Source organism: Ipomoea triloba, chromosome 13, assembly GCF_003576645.1.
Source record: "Ipomoea triloba cultivar NCNSP0323 chromosome 13, ASM357664v1".
In the NCBI taxonomy this organism is placed as follows: Eukaryota; Viridiplantae; Streptophyta; class Magnoliopsida; order Solanales; family Convolvulaceae; genus Ipomoea; species Ipomoea triloba.
Window position 1 is genome coordinate 597,374 of NC_044928.1, and position 24,361 is coordinate 621,734.

General features: G+C 36.9%; 4 protein-coding genes across 4 annotated transcripts; 1 reads left to right on the forward strand and 3 right to left on the reverse strand.

The window, feature by feature from the left end:
- Positions 1–2,733: 2,733 nt before the first annotated feature.
- On the reverse strand, positions 2,734–4,146 carry LOC116000990 (uncharacterized mitochondrial protein AtMg00810-like; the record flags this gene model as incomplete). Its single annotated transcript, XM_031240876.1, has 2 exons — positions 3,942–4,146; positions 2,734–3,671 (listed from the first exon to the last, which is right to left on the reverse strand). Coding segments are annotated over exons 1-2 (1,143 nt in total), but the record flags the coding sequence as incomplete, so codon positions are not given.
- Positions 4,147–7,793: 3,647 nt separating this feature from the next.
- LOC116002286 (transcriptional activator hap3-like) lies at positions 7,794–8,276 on the forward strand. Its single transcript, XM_031242389.1, has one exon. It carries the CDS (start codon positions 7,794–7,796, stop codon positions 8,274–8,276), a length of 483 nt encoding a protein of 160 aa, XP_031098249.1.
- Positions 8,277–14,903: 6,627 nt separating this feature from the next.
- Positions 14,904–19,464, reverse strand: LOC116003015 (pollen receptor-like kinase 2). Its single transcript, XM_031243199.1, has 3 exons — positions 18,642–19,464; positions 16,927–17,601; positions 14,904–16,107 (listed from the first exon to the last, which is right to left on the reverse strand). The coding sequence occupies exons 1-3, from the start codon at positions 19,309–19,311 to the stop codon at positions 15,473–15,475; spliced, it is 1,980 nt and encodes a 659-aa protein (XP_031099059.1). The 5' UTR covers positions 19,312–19,464; the 3' UTR covers positions 14,904–15,472.
- Positions 19,465–22,179: 2,715 nt separating this feature from the next.
- On the reverse strand, positions 22,180–24,044 carry LOC116001822 (stemmadenine O-acetyltransferase-like). The gene is made up of 2 exons (XM_031241773.1): positions 23,451–24,044; positions 22,180–23,162 (listed from the first exon to the last, which is right to left on the reverse strand). Exons 1-2 carry the CDS (start codon positions 23,996–23,998, stop codon positions 22,328–22,330), a joined length of 1,383 nt encoding a protein of 460 aa, XP_031097633.1. The 5' UTR covers positions 23,999–24,044; the 3' UTR covers positions 22,180–22,327.
- Between the last annotated feature and the right edge of the window lie 317 nt (positions 24,045–24,361).

A 24,361-nucleotide genomic window follows, 5' to 3' on the forward strand; every position in this document is an offset into this window, starting at 1 on the left:
CCTTGTATATTGCCGAAGATTAACAATCAAAATGAAATACAAATGCGTAGAATCTTTTCTTATGAAAACAAAGTAAAGAAACTCTGCATATAATGAAAAGAAAGAGCAGAATTTCTCATGCTTGTTAGTTACATTCAAACAAGGACAACGCTTCTTCTACGTAACCTTCAAGTCTAAGAAACTAAACAACCTAAAGTGTCTGACTCCGAGTTGGCAATTTGCATGGCATTCGCTCCACCTAGCTAGCCTGCGTTCATGTCAGCTTTCCGCCATTAGTTTTACTATTTTTTTACCACATAAAAGTTTCCTAATTATTCCTTTTAATTTTTTTTTTTTGTGATTGGTTATTTATTTGTATATGCAATAATTAATCATATTTTTTTTACTATATTCAAACACATCAGTTTAGTTAACAAACTATATATGAATGAACCTAACACATTTCTTACACTTTGCTAGTAACATATTGTCTAAGCCTTTTTTTTTCTTTGGACCCCATTGGTGTTTTTTGCCCCATATATATTCTGGTCAAGGTCAAGTGATGTCATTCTTACTCTAGATTGTATAACTGCAAATACTTGTACAAATTGAATTGGTAGTGCCAATAATTATGTATATATGAATACTTTTCTTACCGCTTTCATTTTTTTGGACACTTTAGCTAGTAGCATTTTGTGTAGGCTTTTTTTTAGGCCCCATTGGTGTTGTTTAATTTGTCGTGCATGGTTAACTTGAAGGACTAAACATAACAAAATCAATACTCAAAGGATTTCATATGACATTATTGTACAAGTAAATACATGTTCTTTATTTTTTTTTAAATCCAAAGTTTCATAAAAATAAAGAATTTATCTTGTTAATATTCCTTCCTATCATCGCATATTTATCTTTCGATCAACCCCTTGAATCTGAATAATATAATGCAAGTATATATATACTTAACGAATGTAAGTAAACGATTTCAATGTGATCGAGCGTAAAGAAAAATGTGATGATCCTCCCTCTTATTCTTTCTAATATTGTCTACTGAACCAGAGTGTGTTAAGTCCGTGTTAAAAACATTGTCTATTAATTATGTTCATAAGTCCGTGTAATGCCTGTGCGGCTGACGTGCGATCCTCCACCCTCTCTATATACATATGGATGCTTCTTTACTCATTAGCATCCATATATTCATTTCACCTTCATCTCCTTAGTATACTTCACAAGCTAGAGTATAATGAGCAACTCCGGTAGGATTATTTTCATTTTGCCATGCAATTTAGTTATATATTAAACATAGTTTATAGTTTTTATTTTGGATTAATATTTGATGCACCGCCCACCCATGTATAGATGCTATACACGGGTAGTGAAGGAGAAGATAGACACATCATTTAAAAAAAATTCAATATTGACTGAGTCCTTTTTGCAAAATATTTAAGACTTGTATTTTATTAGAAAACTCTTTATTTCTAAGGTAGACTAAAGACAACCAAAAATATGTATGACAAAAATATTAAACATATGAAAGATAATCAATTAGATAAAATAATTTGAGTAACAATTTTAATTTCTAGGGCAGACTAAAAAAATATTTATTTTATCTTTTGAAGGAATGGAAGATACAAAATAAGATTTAGTATTGTTAATGAGGCCAAAGACCTTATGGTCTAGTGGCACTCGGTGTCTCGGTTTACACTCCCACATGGATTATGGGAGTGAAATTGAGTCTCAGTTGAGTCTTTGTGCTTCAATAGATTTTTTATTTTTCATCTAGATTCAACAACATTTGTGGCTATGGTTCATAAGTGTTTTATTTATTATTTTTAAACTATCTCTTTTGTGGCTATGGTTCATAAGTGTTGGTTCATAAGTGTTTTATTTATTATTTTTAAACTATCTCTTTTGTTTTAATATTTATATCAATAATGAGATTTGTGATTTGTAATATATTTTATATTCGAATCATTTTATCCAAGTAATTATGTTTAATATTTTGTTATGATTATTTTTATAAAGTTTTTATGTGTTTTATTTTTCGTTTATATCCAACAATATTTATTTTTTTTGGTGGGAATATCCAACAATATTTATGACTATACTTCCTAAATGTTTTATTTTTATTTTATAAACTATCTCTCTTTTGTTTTAATATTTGCTCCCATGGATAAAATTTCAGTGTCCGCCCTTGCGCGTATAACTCATCATCACGTATACTAATAATTACTATTAAAAATAAAGCAGATTTAATGAAAAAAAAAAAACCATTAAACATGGGGAGAAAAAAAGATTTTGATCTTTCTTTTTTCCTTGTGTCTTGCTGAAGATTAACAACCAAAATCAAATACTAGTTTGTTCAAAATGAAGAAAAATTGAATTTGGTCTTTCTTTTTTCCTTGTGTCTTGCCGAAGATTATTAACAACTAAAACAAAATACTAGAGATGATCGTAATGAAGAAAAAAGGACTTTGATCTTTCTTTTTTCCTTGTGTCTTGTTGAAGATTATTAATTAACAACGATGAGAACAATTATGTTTGTATTAGAGTTCACCAAATATAACTGTAGGAATACAAGAGTATATATACAAGAGAATCATAAGTAAACTAGGACTGAGAATCATAAGTAAACTAGGACTGAGACTTATAGTATGACTCTATTATGTAGAGTCCTAATACTCCCCCTCAAGCGGATGGTATGGAAGTAACCTGTAGCTTGTCACGTAAGAAGCAGAACCGGGGACCTGCGAGTGACTTGGTGAAAATATCAGCTAGCTGATCCTTAGTAGAAATAAAGTGCACCTGAATGTCTCCTGCAGCTACTCTGTCTCTCACAAAGTGATAATCAATTTCGACATGCTTTGTGCGAGCATGAAAAATAGGATTAGCACACATATAAGTAGCTCCAAGATTGTCACACCAAAGTTTGGGCACTGGAAGAGGTGAAATTCCTATTTCTCGCAGCAAAGAGAGGATCCACAGAACTTCAGCACATACATCTGCAAGAGCCTTGTACTCTGCTTCAGTAGAAGATCGAGCAACAGTCCTTTGTTTCTTGCATACCCAGGACACTAGATTGGTTCCAAGAAACACAGCATGCCCACTAGTAGACTTTCTATCCGTAGGACAACCAGCCCAGTCAGAATCCGAGAATGCATGAAGCTCACCTGAACTTGACTTTCTCAATCGCAAACCCAAAGACATAGTACCTTTAACATACCTTAACACACGTTTCAGTTGTTCCCAGTGTGCAGTGGTTGGAGCATGCATGTGCTGACAAAGCAGATTAACTGCAAAGGATAAATCTGGTCTCGTGATAGTTAGGTACTGTAGTGCACCTGCAATGCTCCGGTATTGCGTGGGATCATCATATGGATCTGTACAGGTAGATATTGTCTTTGAAGTCGTAGTAGGTGTAGACACAGGTTTGCAGTCTGTCATACCAGCTCGTTTAAGTATGTCAGTCATATACCTGCGCTGAGAAAGCAACACTCCATCTGCACACTTGACTGTTTCAATCCCAAGGAAAAACCCAGGCTCACCAAGATCTCTAATCTTGAAAGTACTAGAGAGCTTGGAGAGCAAAGCCTCCAATGCACCATGCTCATTGCTCATAACAAGAATATCATCCACATAAACAAGCAGGTAAACAGTAGCCGATCCACGAGAATAATAAAATAACGAAACATCAGTTTTAGAGGCATTAAAACCAGCAGATAACAGAAAAGTGTGCAAACGAGTGAACCAAGCCCGGGGAGCCTGCTTCAAACCATACAGGGAGCGTTTCAACAAGCAAACATGATCAGGGTGCTGAGAATCAACATACCCCGGAGGCTGACGCATGTAAACAGTTTCTGTAAGATTACCATTAAGGAATGCATTATGCACATCCAATTGCCTGACTAGCCAACCAGAAGAAAGAGCAAGAGAGAGCAACAACCTGACTGTAGTAGGTTTAACCACCGGGCTGAAAGTGTCAAAGAAATCTTGACCCGGGACCTGATTAAACCCTTTAGCCACGAGCCTGGCCTTGTAGCGCTCAACAGATCCATCAGCCTTCCTTTTCGTGCGAAACACCCACTTGCAGCCAATAATATTCATAGACGCAGTGGGAGGAACCAAGCACCATGTCTGATTCTGCAACAAGGCATTGAACTCCTGATCCATTGCCTCCCTCCATTCAAAGTGTTTGACTGCCTGAGTATAACAAGTAGGATCAACAGAGGAAACTTGCACAGTCAAACCCGCAACCGGAGCCACAGACCGACTCCTAGTGGCCATGGAGTGAGACCTCTCCGTGGGACGCACAGTACGACCACGTGGCCGACCACGAGGCCTCTTCTGAGCCACATCAGCAGGAGGCGAGGGAGCTACCACAGATGGATCAGCCACAGGATGAAAAACAGATTCAGCCCAAGGTCGTGCAATAGATTCTGATGGAGCCTGCAAAACAGACTTAGCACCAAAAGGAAACACAGCTTCATCAAACCGCACATGACGGCACACAAAAACTTTATTAGTACGCAGGTCCATGCACCTATAACCCCGAAACGAATCAGGATAGCCCAGAAAGACACATGGAGAAGACCTGTAAGACAGTTTATGACGATTATATGGCCGTAAGTGCGGATAGCACAGACAGCCAAAGACACGAAGAAACGAATATGATGGCTGAGATCTGTGCACTAAGACATGAGGACTAGAGTTATGGAGAGTATGCGAGGGCATTTTGTTAATAAGGAAAACAGCAGCCTCAAAAGCAAAATGCCAGAACCGAGACGGCACAGAGGCACGAGCCATAAGTGCTAGCCCGGTTTCAACCACATGCCTGTGCTTCCGTTCCACACGACCATTCTGTTCGTGTGTGTACGCACAAGATTGCCTGTGACTAATACCAAGCTGAACAAAAACAGAATGTAACTTTTTATACTCAGCCCCTAAATCAGATTGAACAGCTTTGATTTTACGATTGAAGGCACGTTCAACTAAACATCGAAAACGCTCAAAAACAGAATATATATCTGACTTTAATTTCATAGGAAAATACCAAGTATAACGAGAAAAGTCATCCACAAATAAAACAAAATAACGATAACCCTCAGAAGAGAGTACAGGAGCAGGGCCCCAAATGTCCGTATAAACTAAATCTAGCACATTCGAACTAAAAGAGACAACACGTGGCAATGGGAAACGTGCAGATTTACCCATTTGACACGCAGAACACACAGTATGAGAAGTTTTATTCGACTCACTAACAGAACAAGACTCCAAGACTCGATGTAAAACACGCTGATGCGGATGACCCAAACGATCATGCCACGTAGACGCCGAAGCACGAGCAGAAATAAACGCGGAAGGTGAACCAGAAGGAACCGGCAAGGCATAGAGCCCACCGGAACTATTGCCCCGCAAAAGAATTTCCTTGGTCCGAATATCCTTCACAATAAAGAAGGAAGGGTGAAACTCAAAAAACACCTGATTATCCGACGCAAAGCGCTGAACGGATAATAAAGAGGCAGAAAGACGGGGAACATGTAAAATATGAGACAACTTAAGAGACCTAGAAGGCGTAGAAATAGAAGCATGACCCACGTTACTAATAAGTAAAGGCGTACCGTCACCAACACGTAAAGTGTCGTTACCACCATATTCTTCAGAAGTAGAGAGGGCAGCTATATCAGGTGTGGCATGATGTGTTGCACCAGTGTCAGGCAACTAGGTATGAGCAGTCACGTTATTCGCCGAATCACCCTGATGAATAAAATTCGCTTGCGGAGAAACCACATAAGGCAACTTGTAACAAGACAAAGCCGAGTGACCAAATGAACCGCAAATTTGACACTGGATGGAAGAGCCTCTGCCACGGCCTCTCCCACCGCCACGTGACTGCCGACCAGAACCGCCGCCGCCGCGCCATGCAGAACCTCCGCGACCGCGAGCAGAACTAGAACCAGCACGACCGAACGGTGCTCCGCCAGCCGAACGGCCTCCTCCACGACCACGCGACTGGCGACCTCCCTGAGCAGCGAAAGCCGCCGGTGCAGCACCTCCAGGCAATGCGTAATCATCACCGGCGATGAAGTCTTGCGCGCCCAGCAAGTCAGCAAGCTCAAGGAGCGTCACCGGATGTCCTCGAACCGCCAGCGAAGAGGTGACACCCTTGAACTCCGGTCGAAGGCCGCGGAACACGTACAGGTTCTGTTCTTCCAGCGTTACCTTCCGGCCGGCGAGAGCTAAATCTTCAACAATAAGCCGAGCTCGCCCGAGATACTCCGCCGTCGACGAATCTCCTTGCCGGAGACCATGGAGTTGGCTAAGCAAGTGAAGTTGGCGGGATTGAGAGGCGGAAGCGAGGGACTGCTCAATGGCATCCCACAACTCCTTCGATGTCCTACAGCCGACGGCGATGGAGAGCACCTCCTCGGACAGCGAAGAAACCAGGAGAGACAACAACCCTTGATCACGGCGAGACCACGCAACAAACGCCGGATTCTGAACGCGGGCAGCAGCAGCGGACGAGGTAGCAGCAGACACGGCAGGGAGGAACTCCTCCGGGCAAGGACACGATCCATCAACAAGATCAATGAGATCATGGCCACGTAGAAACGGGAGAACCTGAGTACGCCAAAACAAAAAATTGCGGTGGTTGAGTTTGATGCTAATGTAGTGATGAGCAGAAGAGAGCGACGACACGGGAGCCGGCGCCGCAGAACTCACAGCAACATCTGAAACGGTCCGCTCAGAGGCAGAGCCGTCATTCGTAGCCATGGGAACAAGAACGAAACCCTAGCGACTGATACCAGATGAGAACAATTATGTTTGTATTAGAGTTCACCAAATATAACTGTAGGAATACAAGAGTATATATACAAGAGAATCATAAGTAAACTAGGACTGAGAATCATAAGTAAACTAGGACTGAGACTTATAGTATGACTCTATTATGTAGAGTCCTAATAACAACAAAAACAAAATACTAGAGATGATCGTAATGAAGAAAAAAGGACTTTGATCTTTCTTTTTTCCTTGTGTCTTGTTGAAGATTATTAATTAACAACAAAACTGAAATACTAGAGATGATCAAAATGAAGTACAAAGTACTTTGATCTTCTTTTTTCCTTGTATCTTGCCGAAGATTATTAACAACCAAAACGTAATACTAGAGATGCTCGAAATGAAGAAAAATGGCCTTTGATCTTTCTTTTTTCCTTGTGTCTTGTCAAAGATTAACAACCAAAACAAAATACAAATGCATAGAATCTTTCCTTACCAAAACTAAATAAAGAAATGCTGCTTATAATGAAAAGGTAGAGCATAATTTAAGGATTAAAACGGAAGAAGAACATGATTTCTCATGCTTGGTAATTACATTCAAATGAGGACAACACTGCTTCTACGTAACCTTCAAGTGCAAGGAACTGAACAACCTAAAAGTGTGATGATCCTCCTCTTCTTCTTCTTAATATTGTTTACTGAAGCAGTGTGTTAAGTCCGTGTTAAAAATACTGTGTATTAATCTAGCGTGTTAATTATTAAGTCCGTGTAATGCCTGTGCGACTGGCGTGCGCTCTCCTCCTCCCTCTCTATATATATGGATGCTTCCTTACTAATTATTAGCATCCATCTATTCATTATTTCACCTTCATCTCCTTAGTATACTTCACAAGCTTGAATATAATGAGCAACGCCGGTAGGCTTATTTTCATTTGGCCGTGCAATTTAGTTATATATATTAAACATAGTTTGTAGTTTTTGTTTTGTTAAATTTAACGTTGTTGTTGAATATAATGCGCGCAGGTGAAAACAACGCTAACATGAACGCCGACAATGCGGCGGCGGCCGGTCCGCAACGGAGGCGCACGGCGCAAAACGACATTCCGTTGTCGACCGTCCTCAAAATCATGCGGGAGGCTATCCAGAGATCGGCTCGGATCGCCGAGGAAGCGAAGGAGACGGTGCAAAAATGCGTGACGGAGTTCATCCACTACGTCACCGCCAAGGCGAACGAGCGCGCCAAGCAGGAGAGGCGCAAGACGGTGACCACCGAGGATCTAATCTGGGCGATGAGAGCGCTCGGTTTGGGAAGCTACGCCGAGGAGCTTACTGATTTCATAACTGACTACCGTGCAAAGCACGTGCACGGCCGTGCGTCCACCCACCCCCTGCCGCCGCCGCCAGTCCAGCAAGTACCGTTTATTCTGGGTTTTCCGGTGCCGGGGTTTGCTGCCGGACCGATGAACGATGGCGCCGGTGGTTCCGCCTCCTCCTCCTCTTCCCCCTCCTTCGGCGGAGTATGAAATGTGAGTTATGAATATCATATATTGATTGGTGTGGTGTTATTGATACGTTCTGGAAATTGAATTGGTATGGTGATATTGTGTACTGATAGAAGACTATAGATTATTGGAAGTTTGTTGAGTCTTTTTGCTTTTATTTTTCAGTCTTCTTTCGTTGTAAACAAATATACTTGAAGGCTTATTTTAATGAAATTTGATTACATATTCATTTGCTTCAAAAGTATATTTGTAGTTCATCATCAGGGATACTAATAATTACTATTAAAAATAAAGCAGATTTAAGGAAAACAAAACCAATAAACATGGGGAGAAAAAGGGACTTTGATCTTTCTTTTTTCCTTGTGTCTTGCCGAAGATTATTAACAACCAAAACGAAATACTAGAGATGATCAAAATGAAGTACAAAGTACTTTGATATTTCTTTTTTCCTTGTGTCTTACCAAAGATTATTAACCAAAACAAAATACTAGAGATGATCGAAATGAAGAAAAAAGGACGTTGATCTTTCTTTTTTTTCCTTGTGTCTTGCGGAAGATTATTAACAACCAAAACTAAATACTAGAGATGATCAAAATGAAGTACAAAGTACTTTGATCTTTCTTTTTTCCTTGTGTCTTGCCGAAAATTATTAACAACCAAAACGAAATACTAGAGATGATCGAAAATGAAGAAAAAGGGCCTTTGATCTCTCTTTTTTCCTTGTGTCTTGCCAAAGATTAAGAACCAAAACAAAATAAAAATGAGTAGAATCTTTCCTTAAGAAAACTAAATAAAGAAAGTAGAGCATAATCTAACGATTAAAACGGAAGAAGAACATTATTTCTCATGCTTGTTAGTTACATTAGTTACATTCAAATGAAGATAACATTGCTTCTGCGTAACCTTCAAGTGCAAGGAACTGAACAACTTAAAAGTGTGAGTTGGCAATTTGCATGGCATTTAGCTCCACCTAGGCTGAGTTCATGTCAGCTTTCCATATGCTATTAGTTTTACTTTTTATTTTTACCACATAAAAGTTTCCTAATTATTCCTGTTTTTTTTTTTTGGTTGGTTATTTATTTGTATATGCAATAATTAATCATATTTTTTACTATATTTGAACACACCAGTTTAGATTGGTTGAAATTTAAATTTAAGTTAATTAATGAAGTATATGAATCAAATTTAATTTTCACTTCAAACGAGATTATCTCAATTTGCTTACTATATTAACTAGTGTGTATATAAACCGCATCACATTTATTGGTATTAAAAATAACAATGAATAACACCCTTTAACTTTTTAGGAGCAAATACTTGAACGAGTTGGTTGGTGCTAATAAACTATGAACGAACACATTTCTTAGACTTTGCTAGCAACATTTTGTCAAAGCCTTTTTTTTTTGTACCCCATTGGTATTTTTTTCCATATATATATATATATATATATATATATTGTGGTCATGCCAGTCTTACTTTAGGTTGTATAATTGCAAATACGTACTTGTACGTGTTAAATTGGTTAGGGCCAATAAACTATGTATGTATAAACACCTTTCTTATGGCTTTTGTTTTTTTTTTGGGGGGACACTTTTGCTAGTAGCATTTTGAATTGTGTAGGCCTTTTTTAGGCTCCATTGGTGCTGTTTATCATGTGTAGTTAACTTGAACAATTAAATGTAATAAAATCAATATACTCAAAGGATCTCCTATGACATTATTGTACAAGTAAATAAATATTTTTTTTAATCCAAAATTTCATAAAAATAAAGAATTTATCTTGTTAATACTACTTCCTATCATCACTTATTTATTTTTTTGATTAACCCCTTGAATCCCTATCATCACTTATTTATTTTTTTGATTAACCCCTTGAATCTGAATAATATATTATTTATTTTTTTGATTAACCCCTTGAATCTGAATAATATATATTTTTTTAATCCAAAATTTCATAAAAATAAAGAATTTATCTTGTTAATACTACTTCCTATCATCACTTATTTATTTTTTTGATTAACCCCTTGAATCCCTATCATCACTTATTTATTTTTTTGATTAACCCCTTGAATCTGAATAATATATTATTTATTTTTTTGATTAACCCCTTGAATCTGAATAATATAATGCTAGCATATATATACCTAACGAACCCATATGTAAGTAAACGATTTCTATGCGATCGAGCTTAAAGGAAAATGTGATGATACTTCCCTTCTCCTTCTAAATATTTTCTACTGAACCAATGCGTTAAAAATACTGTCTATTAATTCAGCATGTTCATAATGTGAGCATAAATATAATATGTGTAGTCCAACTATCAGCTTAGGCTTTTTGTTGGATGGAGCACATGCTTCAATTTGGTATCAGAGCCATGCAAAAAGATCATGGGTTCGAATCTCCGCGCTCGAAAATCCACCGCACATGTTGAGGGGAATCGTGTGAGCACATGATTCAATTCATAAGTCCGTGAAATGCCTGTGCGACTGGCGTGCGCTCTCCGCCACCTCCTCCTCTTCCCCCTTCAGCGGTGACTATTTTCTTGATCCCTCATACCCTCCCACCAACTTCGACGGTTGAGATACCATTTTCCATCCATGCATGCATGGTGATGATATATATTGTGTGTTGTGCTTGTGTTTCCTTTGTCATAGGATGATTTCGTATCCTATGAAACTTCAAAAATTTGTTGTATTTGGTTGTTTAATTTGTTTGTAATAATGTTGTTATTTGTGTGTTTGTTTTTGTTTAATTAAATAAAAGCTAGAATTTAATTTCGTTAATATCAATGTCCAAACATTTGCAATGTTTAGATCTTCATTCTTCTCCAAATCCAATATAATGCCTAGATCTCTATTTCTCTATATATGGAATGGTTGTTTCTCATACAAGACTTTTGTCAGATCAAGGTGTCAACTTTATTATTTTTTTATAATTGTGTACGTAGCAATTAGCGTTACATTTCAACTAACTCTTTAAGTTGCGTACGTTACTGCCCACAGTTTTTAGCTATTGCATGTGAACAAAAACAAACAAACAAACATATAGATAACAAAATGCAATTTCACTCAATTTATATCTAAAATTAAACAAAATTTAAGGTATAATTACTAGCTAAGAATAAATTACATTTTTTTATACGGAAATTTCTACCATACTGTATGACGCACTGCTTAAGATCCAAAAATATTAGGACAACAAATTAACTTGGGAAGTTGGGATAAAGAACAAGTACCATTGTTTCATATTATATATTTACCACTTTATCCGGTTATGTAACACAATAATGTCACGCACGCCGCACAACATGGTAGAATTCCTCAACACACTATCATCGAAAAAGAAAAGTAAAAAGTAAAAAAAAAATTATTTAAAAATGGCTTTTTTTCCCAAAAATCTTGAATTGAATTTAATATTTATATTAATAACTAGTTTTTCACGCGCATTGAGCGAATGAGATAATGTTCAATCCTATATACCAATTATTTTTATTGTCTAAGATCGATGTTGATTTTGTCTTTATTAATCCAAACAGGTTAATTGAATGAATTATAAATTTATATTAGTTCTAATATATTTAAAGAATACACAATAAGTATTTTACATATAAGATTAATGAATGCTGCAATAGTAGTTATTTTTCAAATTTTTTCTTTTTATGAATTTGAAATATTATATTGATTCCAACAATGTAGTAGTCTCAGCATATTTTCAATGCATCAAGTGTGTCACAATATTCTATTTCCCTACATTGACGACATTTTTAATAATGAGTTTTAAATCAATTTATTGTGTTATTTGAATGTTTTCTTTGTAAACAAATCATCCCTAAGTAGTTAATATGATTGGTTTCAAATTGTTTTTTAAATTGTTTTCCATGTTACTAACATAATAATTGATAAATAAATATATAACATTATATTTTAGTATAACTTTGATATTTAATTACAAGATAGTGTAAAAAGAAAACAATGAACAATATAGTGAATATAATTAATTAATAAAGTTGAAGGTAGGGAATCTTTGCATGGTAGAAAATATAAACAATATAACTAATGAAATTATATCTCTTTTAAAATTTTTTGATAATAAATATTTGTTTTTGAATAAAGGCATTGTAGACATTGAATTATAAATTAAATAAATTATATATATTATTTTTTTTTGTAACTACTAATTTATTTTTATTTTGTTTTGAAAAAACTACTAATTTATTATTTAATTTAATAAGAGTAATAGAGTGTGGTACTTACTTTTGAATAATATACTCAAACATATTCATAGTATATGTTTAATAATTTTGCCAACTTTGATTTGGATGAGATTCGAACCTAAGACCTTATAGAAATTAAGGGGTAAGTTAAAAGTTAACGGAAAATTTAACGAAAAAGAGAATATTTAACGGAAAATTTAACATTTAATCATATAATTAAGGATAAATTAGGAAATCTCAAGTGAAAAAATATAAATCTAAACAATCTGAGCCATCCATTTGATTAAATAATTTAGACCTAACTCTCTTGGACTCTTATTAGTATAGTAGATGAGATATGTGATCTGTAAATGTTTTATATTCGAATCATTTTATCAAAGTAATTATGTTTTATATTTTGTTATGATTATTTTTTATAAAGTTTTGATGTGTTTTATTTTTCGTTATATCAAACAATATTTATGACTATGCTTCCTAAATGTTTTATTTATTTATTTTATAAACTACCTCTTTTGTTTTAATATTGGCTCCCTTGGAAAAAATTTCAGTGTCAGCCCCAGTATAACTAATCAATAAAGTAGATAGGGAAAACGAAACCATTAAACCTCAGGGAGGGACTTTGATCTTTCTTTTTTCTTTGTGTCTTGGAGAAGATTAACAACCAAAACGAAATACTAGAGATGATCGAAATGAAGAAAAAGGGACTTTGATATTTCTTTTTTCAATTCCTTGTGTCTTGTTGAAGATTAACAACTAAAACAAAATACAAATGCGTAGAATCTTTCCCTTACGAAATCTAAATAAAGAAATACAGCTTATAATGAAAAGGTAGAGCAGAATTTAAGGGTTAAAAATGAAAGAAGAACATGATTTCTCATGCTTGTTAGTTACATTCAAACGAGGACAACACTGCTCAGCTCCTTCTACGTAACCTTCTAGTTCAAGGAACTAAACAACCTAAAGTGTCTCACTCTGAGTTGGCAATTTGCATGGCATTAGCTCCACCTAGCCGGCCTGAGTTCGTGTGTGTTCTAATTATTCCTGTTTTTTTTTTTTTGATTGATTATTTATTTGTATATGCAATAATTAATCATATTTTTTTATTATATTCGAACACACAAGTTTAATTTGGTTGACATTATTTCAATTTGCTTATTATATTAACTAGTGTGTGCATTAGTCTTGTGCTCAAATGGCACGTAGTGGCTCTCCGATACGGAACTCTCATAGAGTTTGTTGTATTAAAAAAAAACAAAAAAAATATATTAACTAGTTTGTATATATAAATGACATCACATTTATTGATATTAAAATTAACAATGAATGACATCCTTAACTTTTTAGGAGAAAATACTTGAACGAGTTGGTTGGTGCTAACAAACCATAAACGAACACAGAACATTTCTTACCTTTTGCTAGCAACATTTTGTCTAAGTCTTTTTTTTTTTTGGGACCCCATTGGTATTTTTCGCCACATATATATATTGTGGTCAAGTTATACAGGTTGTAATGCAAATACTTGTACGAGTTTTGAATTGATTAGTGCCAATAAACTATGTATGAACACCTTTCTTATTGCTTTCATTTTTTATTTTTTTTGGAACACTTTAGATAGTAGCATTTTGTGTAGGTTATTTTTAGGACAAAAAGTGGCAAAATCAGTATACTCAGAGGTATTATTGTACTAGTAAATACATATTCTTTGTTTTTCTTTAACCAATTTTTCTTAAAAATTAAAGGATTTATCTTGTTAATACAACTTCCATTATCACATATTTATTTTTCGATCAACCCCTTGAATCTAAATAATATAATGCAGTATATATATACTTAAACGAACCCATGTGTAAGCATACGATTTCAATGTGATTGAGCATGTAAAGGAAAATGTGATCCACCTCTATTTTTCTTCATAATACTGTCTACTGAACCAGTATATTAAGCCCGTGTTAAGAATATTGTCCATTAATCAACCAAAATGTTAATAAGTCCGTGTAAAGACCGTGTGAGTGTCGTGCGATCCTCCTCCTCCCTCTCTATATATATGGATGCTTCCTTACTTTGATCTTTCTTTTTTCCTTGTGTTTCGTTTTGGTTGTTTAATTTGTTTGTAATAATGTTGTGATTTGTGTGTTTGTTGTTCTTTAATTAAATAAAAGCTAGCCTTTAATTTCCTTAATATCAATGTCCAATTATTTTCAATGTTTAGATCTTCATTCTTCTCCCAATCCAATGCCTAGATCTCTAATTCTCTATACGTAGGAATAAATGTGGGATGATTGTTTTTCATAAAATATTTTTGTTTCTTATAATTGTGTATGTAACAATCAGCGCTACATTTCAACTAACTCTTTAAGTTGCATACGTTACTGTCCACAGTTTTTAGCTATTGCATGTGAACAAAAGCAAACAAACATATAGATAACAAAATGCAATTTCACTCAATTGATATCTAACATTAAACAAAATTTAAGGTATAATTACTAGCTAAGAATAAATTACATCTTTTTTTTATACGGGAATTTCTACCATACTGTATGGCGCACTGCTTGAGATCCAAGAATAGTAAGGCAACAAATTAAGGCGCTATTAGCTAGTTTAACTTGGGAAGTTGGGATAAATAACAAATATCATCGTTTCATATTATATATTTACCATTTTATCCCTATGTAACACAATAATGACACGCACGCCGCACAGCATGGTAGAATTCCTCAACACACTATCATCGAAAAAGAAAATTAAAAAGTGAAAAAAAAAAGTATTTAAAAATGGCTTTTTGCCCCCAAAAATCTTGAACTGAATAGAATTAAAAATTCTTGGGCAATTCAACTAACCTTAATTTTGTTGAAGAATGTGAAATGAAGAAGCAAACGGATTGATGATAATGATGGCGGTGGATGGGATGAACGTACGTACCACGAGGCTGTCAGGGGAGTCCAAGTAGTATTTTCCTTAAGCAAAATTCTGAGATAAGCGTCAGGGAGTCCAAGTAGTATTTTCCTTAAGTGAAATCCTGGGATAAGCTTCTGGACGAGTGGTCATCGCTGGTATACGAAGAGTAAAAGTCGTCGTCGCTGGCGCCGCCGGCCCCAGCGACGGCGACATGTTCAATCCTCTCCACCGTCTCCTTCATCTCCGGCCTCTTGTCCACATCCACCTCGCAGCAGCTCAGCCCAATGTTCAACAGCTTCACCACTTCCCCCTCGGCGTTCTTAGTCACCCCTCTCATCTCCGGGTCCAAAGCCTCGAGCGTGGGCACGATGGACTGAACCCACGCCACCGTGTCCACGTCGGGCGGGGGTTTTCCGGTCAAGATTTCCAGGATCAACACCCCTAGCGCCCACACGTCCGTTTTCTTGCCCACCCGACCGCCCTGCTTGTAATCCGGCGATTTGTACGCGATCATGTGCTCCTCCGCGTGCTCTTGGTTCACGATTGGCAGCAACCCGTAGTCGCTGATTAAGGGCTCGTACGAGGAATCTAAGAGAACGTTGGAGGATTTGAGGTGCCCGTTTGGTACGCTCATGCTGGGTAGCTCATTGTACAGATACACCATGCTCCTCGCTACTCCCTTCACAATTTTCAACCGTGTCGCCCAGTCTAGCTCATTCCCGCTACGAGATTTCCTTTTCTTACCTGCACATCCCATCCATCCACCAAATAATCATTAACTTAATTAAATTTATATATGTGTTGTTGTATATATTTACAAAAAGCTAGTCCACTATATATGTTGATGATTGGCCCGCACAATTGAGTTTTACACCAAATATAATCACATAAATATGGTTTTGCAACAATTATATGATGGACCCGGGTCTAATTTGGTTATGGTTTTGTGTTTGTATCAGATAGTACAGAAGAAATGAATATGTTGACACTAATCAATTCAATTCGATAGCATACATCGCTATACTGGTGCAAAAAGTATTACTCCCTCCATTTCATTTTACTTGTTTTACTTTTGTCTTTAGTTTGTACCAAAATGTCCGGTGTTGTTTTTATTTTCAAAAGTGAAGGCATAATTGAAAAACTAAAGGGTTTATTTTATAGTTCCTTAAAAAGCGTGAAAAAGTAAATATCACAACTAATTCGAAACGGAATGAATAATACCAATTAGCATTTTAAAAATTGTCTTTTGATCCATTCTGGCGAAATACCATGGACCCAAGTCTACAGAATAACTTGTCATTCTCGAGCTACAAGTTTTTTTAACAAAATAGAAGATATGAGTTGGACCAACTCCACCAAATTAGTTTGGCACGGCCCACCTTTTAAGTCCTATATATTATCAGTGATAGCAACTTAATATTGGTCTTTTTAATTTGAGCAGATCAAATTTATAATAATTTATCACCTACTCTTTATATGTTAGAGCCTAATTTTATTATGGGCACATTTTTAAGTAATAATTGCAAGTTTCCTTATAATTGAAAAAGGGTTGAGTGAACATACCATGAAGATGAGAAGCCAAGCTGGATTTCACGACATGGTCAAAGACAAGGAGCTTTTCCTCTTTCCTATAGTAGAAACCCAGAATAGGAAGCAAATTCTTGTGATTCAACCTTCCAAGCCTTCTCATATGCTCCACAAAATCCTCTTTTCCGACCTTGTTCATGTGCCTGAACCGCTTGACAACCACAACCTGGCCGGAGCCCAGGGCGGCTTTGTAAGTTGACCCAAACACGCCGTTGCCCAGAATCTCCGCCGACGCCTTAAGCAGGTCCGGCAAGTCGAACTTGATCACGTTCTCTCTCAAGAACGTAAGCTTAACGGCCGGATTATGCTGCTGCTCCGGCGGTTTCTTCCCGGCGGCCGCCGTAGCACCACGCGCCGGCGGTGAACGCCCGGTCGCCGGCGATCCTCGTTCCATTTTGTCCAGCTGCTTCTCGGTTGTGGGCAGTGCTGTTTGGGTGCCCACTTGCGCTCGGGTCGACCCGTCTATTGTATCGTCGTTGGGTTTTTTCTTGCATACGGCGAACACGATGGCGATGGCGACCACCAAAACTATCACCGCCGCTATCATGCTGAAGATCTTTGATTTGGCCGAGTGGCCGGAATTATTGGTGGAGGTATCACCCTGCCCAGCTTGGCATGCCCCCAATGGCTTCCCGCAAAGAGCCGTATTCCCTAAAATATATTTCAAAGAAAAAAGAAATGACATAAAATTTTATTGTAATAACATTTTCCATATTCAAAACATATAATTATGGTGAATTGTTGGGTGACAGGTAATCCACAGCCTCACTCAAAGGGTATGTATTGGGAAAACAAGAATGGAAATTAGCTTAGATTTTTCTGATCATTCTGAGTTCAAATTGAGCTTGTAATTTTGTAATTATCAAATCAATGAGCTAATATCAAATTTAGTACTCGATTATAGTGCTTTTTCTTTATTTAATCTTAAACAATTTTTTGTGCTTAATTAGGTCCTACACTTTGATGGTTTTACCCAATTAGATCATTGGTTGTTAGAATCAAGGATTAAATTAAGAAAAATCACTATAATTGAGGACTAAATTGGATAAAATCACTATATTCAAAGATTAATTTAGGTTAAACTAATATAATTGATGACTAAATTAAGTATTAATAGAGATAAAATTATCAAGCTATCTTAACAGATGACTCAATTGAATAAAATAATCAATGTCGAAGACCTAATTAAAAACAAAAAGTCGTTTAGGACTAAATCCAAAAAAACCATTATAGCCGAGAATTAAATTAGGTATTAACTTTCAAATCAATAGTCGTATGACCAACTTGACATGCATATAGGTTATATTATGACTATAGTTAGAGCCTTAGAGCCTTAGAGGTCAGATCCTAATTCATACATATATATATACAATTGAGCTAATATACGATTTAGTCCATCAACTATTAGGATTTCATCAATTTAGTCATCAACATTTAAATTTGCTGAATTTTATTCCCAAACTATACAATTTTTACCTAAAATTGTTTTTGGTCCAAACCAAAATAATTAGGGTCATTTTAGTTAACAATTACATAATTAAGGATGGAATTGAACAAGTTTAGAAGTCAAAAATTAAAGTGATGAAATTCTAATAGTGGATAGAACAAATCAGGTATTAAGTCTATACAATTTATGTATGTATGATTGTATATGTTTTATATATATTCCGAAATCAACAAGGGCATCATACCTGCGAACGAGGAAGCGTCGAGATTAGAAAGAATTGCAGGGATTTCACCTTCAAGATTATTGTTAGAGAAATTTGCCGCGGACAATCGTTCCAGCGAGAAATCTGGTATTTTACCATAAAACATATTGTGTTCAAGCATCAACTCGATGAGGTTCCTGGAGGTTGCCAGCGATTTAGGAATGGCGCCGGAGAATTCGTTATACGCCAAGTGAACTTTCTTCAACGATTCCATTCCGTCGAAAGCGTCGTCCGGGATATCGCCGGAGAATTTGTTTAGGGATAGGTAGAGGAATTTGAGGGCGCTGAGTTTCTTAAACGCCGGCAAAGGCCCCTGGAAATTGTTATCCATGGCGCCAAAAACCCTAAAAGCCGGGAGCTCTAGAAGGGAATCAACGTCGATGGTGCCGCCAAGTCCCATGTGGTTGAGGGTGAGGCCGAGGACTTTGCCGTCGGCGCACAAGACGGCGGTCCAGGTAGGGCGGTTGCCGGCGCAAGGGCCGGGGGCCTTGGCGGCGTCCCAGCTGGCCAAGGCGGAGGCATTCTTCAAAGAAGCCTTGAATTTGAGGAGGATATCGGCCTCGGTCTTGGCGAGGGACGGGGCCGCCAGGCGGAGGAAGACAAAGACGACGACTAGAAGAGAAAGAGAGGAAGGAGGAGGAGAGAGAGCCATGGACGGCGGCGGCGGTGGCGGTGGCGGGGAGCGGCGGCGTCAGTGCGCGCACTTGAGGCAAGTGCGCGCCCTTTGCAGGGGCTGCTCCTACAAATGAAAATGTGGAATGTTTTGAGGGAAGAGATGGCAGCTTAGAAATGGAATGAGGTTTTGTGAGCATGAAATTTGCAACAGACAACATAGTGAGAGAGAGAGAGAGGGGGAGGGAGAGAGAGAGAGAGACAGAGAGAAGAATTAGGGAAAGAAGGTAATTGAAAGGTGTTGGCAATAGGCTTGCAAAACTGGACAAATGGCTTCGTCCTCTTACCACCCCACTCAATCTTCTACTTTTGCATCAGACATTTGCGATTAGCCATTGCATATATTTCTTTTTTTATTTTCTTTTTCTTTTTCCAAAACTCTTTCATAACAATTAACTATAAACAACTTTAATTTATATATATGCTTGCAAGGTTGGATAGGGGGAAATTCTTTTATTGGTGTAATGGTAAAATTTCTCTTATTATAACTAGTCTTTTAAATAAGAGAAAATAACGTTTTTGGTCCTTAATTTGAACAAAATTAGTCATTTAATTGTTCATAATGGGTCACATTTGATCCTGATGATATATAATTAGAATTTTTAAATAATTTTTTCATGAAAGTTATATTTGTCCATTCCTTTCAACAATTCAACTTTCTTTTCCTTCTTCTTATGAGTTGTCAAGAAGCCATGGGCCATGGCTCGAGTAAAGGATTATGAGCTTATAGCGCTAAAACCATATAAGTCTGAGCTTGAAACATGGAGAATGCTTCAGTCATGAGCGACAAAACAAAGGAATTTGTACCAGAAAATGGTATATAGATAATAGATGCACTATTCGAAATAAATGGATTTGGCTAGTTGAAATTAATGTACTTAAAAATGGTAAGATGTAAAAGGGGGAGGGAGCCAGGGGGAACGCCGAGTATTGGTGATAGGCGGCTATAAGTATCGGCCAACTAGGATGGGAAATCTCCGCTTTTAGAAAAGGCTATGCCGACAATTTTAATCTCATGCCAGTCAAAGCTTTTTTTAATTGCCTCACTCTTCGTCAGCGCCACTGATTCAGCCGATGTTGCATCGCTTCTCACCTTTGGCATCTATTTTGTTGAAGATACGAAGACAATGGGTGCAAACATAAGAACTGGAATTGGGATACTTCCAATATAATTGCACAAGACAACTAGATTACTAAACATTTGATGGGAAATCCATAATTTTTCAAAAATACTCAGAATTCATAATTTCCAAATACGTATCTCTCACAATAGAGATTTTAGGAACATTTCAAAAGTAATATATCTTTCAAAATCATGTGTTAATATATACATGTACATATACATGGAGGAACAACAATCTCAATACAATGGGCAGGGTCTTGTTTCATCAAGCCCTAGTGAACAATAATCTCTCTATTGCCTTTCAAAAAAAATAATCTCTCTATTGAACACTACACAAAATTCCATTCAATCTCAAATAATGGGCAGGGTCTTAATTAATAAGCCCTAGTGAACAGTAAACACTCTAATGAACACTACACAAAGAGTCAAATATCTCATTTAATCTCAAATAATGGGCAGGGTCTTAATTAATAAGCCCTAGTGAACAGTAATCACTCTACTGAACACTACGCATAAATCTCATTTACATGGAACAGAACTAATACCTTAAGTGTGCACACCGCCAATGAATTTCCAAGTCCAATGGGTAGTAATTTCTCACAATAAAAGTTTTAGGAACCTTTTAGAAGTAACATATTTTTCAAAAATCATTTTTCAATATATATATATGTGCATATACCACATCAAATATATTTATACACAATTCAGAATAAACAATTAGAAAAAATAATGTTTTTATTGAAAAAAAAAGTAATAAATTTTGGTGTTAAACAAAGTACTTTAACTCATTGGTCCACACAATAATTTATCGTTGTGGTAGTAACTAACTCATTGGACTTACGATATTTTCCCCTTCAAATCCTTGAAAGTTATACACCTACACGTAGAAGTAGTATGTCCTTATTTTAATGTTAGGCAATGAAGGATTCATAGATGTGCACTTTATTTATTACACTTTAAACATGCACCTTGAAGATCGAGGAATCCCTAAGCTAAGGTTCAACATTATGCACCTACGGTGTGGATGTCGTAATTCATAAGTTTTAATGTTAGGCAATCAATGATTCAAAGTTGTGCACCTTACACTTTAAATTCATGCACCTTAAAGAGGAAAGTTGTGCTCCTCAAGGTTTAGAGTTATGCATCTATGACGTGGAAGTAGAAATTTCTAAATTTTAATGTTCGGCAATCAAGGATTCATAGTTGTGCACCTTATACTTTAAAGTCATGTACCCAAGTCTAAATTTCAGTTCGGATCTTGAGTGTCAATTTGGATAATCCGAATAACAACCACTCCTACCCGCTCAAGATTGAACTCATGGTCGTGAGTGTAGTCATGACTATTGTACTGTGTGCAACAATTCTAGTTTCTAACTCATTAACGTTAAAATTAGACTTTGTGATCTTCATAGAAGTTGTAACTCTTTCAATTATATTTACAATGTCATTTGTATCACTTGATTTGGACATTTCATTGTTGAGATATATGGTTAAAATACTAAGACGTTGTCTGGGGAAATATAGCAAAGTTTCTCACACTGACATTCATGATCGTGAGCGTCAACATGAGTCTTGATTTTCACTCTAAATGCACTCTTTCTTCAATTCATTTGCTCATTTGTATTTCCGAGTCATGCCATTGTACTTCTAACTCCCACTTCTTCACTTTTTAAAAGACGAACCACCAACAGTAGAGAATTCAACACCACCGTACCAATTTAGTTACGCTCAATTTAAAATTTCAATTTTATTTATCATTATTTATGTAATTCATAATCAAATTACATCTTACTTTAAACGTACTAGAAACGAACGCGGGTGGATCCGGACCGTTAAACGGACGGAGAAAGACCCGGTAAATTTTTAAAAAAAATTACAACTTACTTTTCATGACACTGTGTAGATTATAATCCCACACAGTTTGGCTATAAGATAAATGAGCCAGAAATTGTTCGTCCCTCTCTAAACTGCTCATGATACCTTGAGGTAGCCCTAACCACACTTCCACCCCTCCATCATCCATGTCCATAAAAATACCCAAATCCTTTAGAACAAGAATAGTGGATATCCACCTCGGCTTCCCCCACCCAAAATCAACCTCGTAAAATGGTACTTTGCACCAACTGCTGATGTTTAAACCCTTGTTATGTTTTTTATCCACTGACAAACTATTGGATATGGCCATAAGTTCTTTCAAATAACCTCCCTCAATGTGCATTTTCTGGATGTAGTTATCGTCAATTTTACTAATGGCTTCTCGGACTTTCCCTATTAGGACTCCGCCGTCAACCGCCACCGCTGATTCTTTTCCGTCGCCGCCGCGCTCCCACCGCGCCCCCACCACTTGATTGATGCTCCCTAGACAGTACGTGGGAAACGGGGGGTTAAACCTTTTTCTTAAATCCACGGACATGGTCAACGTGTGAGTCTTGAAATCTTGGTCAGCCTCCCTTGTGGCTCTTATAACGGCCGCCCATAGAAACGCCGCCAGCGCCACCACCCGCGACGGACGATGCTCCGGCTGAGTGTATCCATCTCTGATCGCATTTACCGTTGACCCTAGAAACACAAACCTTTTCGTTATATATTTTTTTGCAACCATGACTTGATTCCTATCCGTGAGGGCAGTGAGAGATGACAATAAATCAGTTGGTACAAACGTTGTGCTCGTGTCCACGACCAAATTGCGGGTATTCTCATGCATGTCCCTGTTTAGTAAATGACTGTTAGTTAATTGGGTTAGAATAATTGATTGCATGTAAAAAGGTGTTGGGTTAACTAGATGTTAGCTAATACAGAGTAGATGTTTAGTATAATTTAATTTCTCAAAAAATTAATTGAAAAAATTGTTTGGAACAACTTTTTGAATTTTAACATTTTTAGACTCACAAAAAAATTTATTAACCAAACGTTTATATTGATTTTTAACCAAATCAAAAAACTAATAATGGTCAAATTAAATAAGTTAAAATTGACTAATAAACTAACTATTTTACCAAATAGTGTTGTAATCTTGTCCCAGGTTAATAGCAGCCCAAGTTCCGAGGAGGCCATAGGCTCCGGCGGCGTCGGCAAGGCCGTGCCAAATGCAAATCGCAACCGCGGAGCCACCGCAGGAAAATCGCGTTACTTGGACAGCCAAAAGGGGAAGGGTTGAGTCCACAACTTCTGGGTATGGATTACATGGGAACAACATCCTAAGACGATCCAACCTAGGATACTGAATCACCTCCGACATTTTGTTTTCCACTTGGGCTACTACAAAGTCCGCACCCTCGTCGTTGCAATCGATTGTCTTCCCGTCTTTTAGCCTCCCGGCCAACGGGTAGACGTAGGATAACGTCCTGGAAAATGATTTCTTGAGCTGATTATGATCATGATCGCCGGAGGAGTTGTCGTAGAAGGTGAGGAGGGGGGCATAAAGGCAATTGATTAGCTGGTCAAGGAGAGACAACTTGTGGCTTCGGAGATTTTGAGGAGTCGGAGAAGATGGTCGGATTCTTTCTGTGTAACGAAAAACATATTTAATGTCGCCGGCCGCCATTTATCAATCTCAATGTTCCCAAACCCCCTAGATACACCCCAAGACAGTTTTCGTGCATATTTATATAGCTCAATTATATTACGTTGTTTAAGAAAACATATTTGTACTCAAAAAAGAAAACATATTTAATGTCGGCCGCCGCCATTTGTCCTTTGAATAACATCTTTGAGTATATCAAGTTATCGACTATATTGTCTGTACTCTTTATCCTTCTATTGTTTAATTTGTTCCGTATGATTTAAAAAGTGATTTTTAAATTTAATCATAACAAAACTTAGGGACTAATTGAAAAACAAACTTCATAATAACTGAGAAAAAAATGTTGAGCAAAGATCTAGAAGGACTAGATTAATTATCATCCTG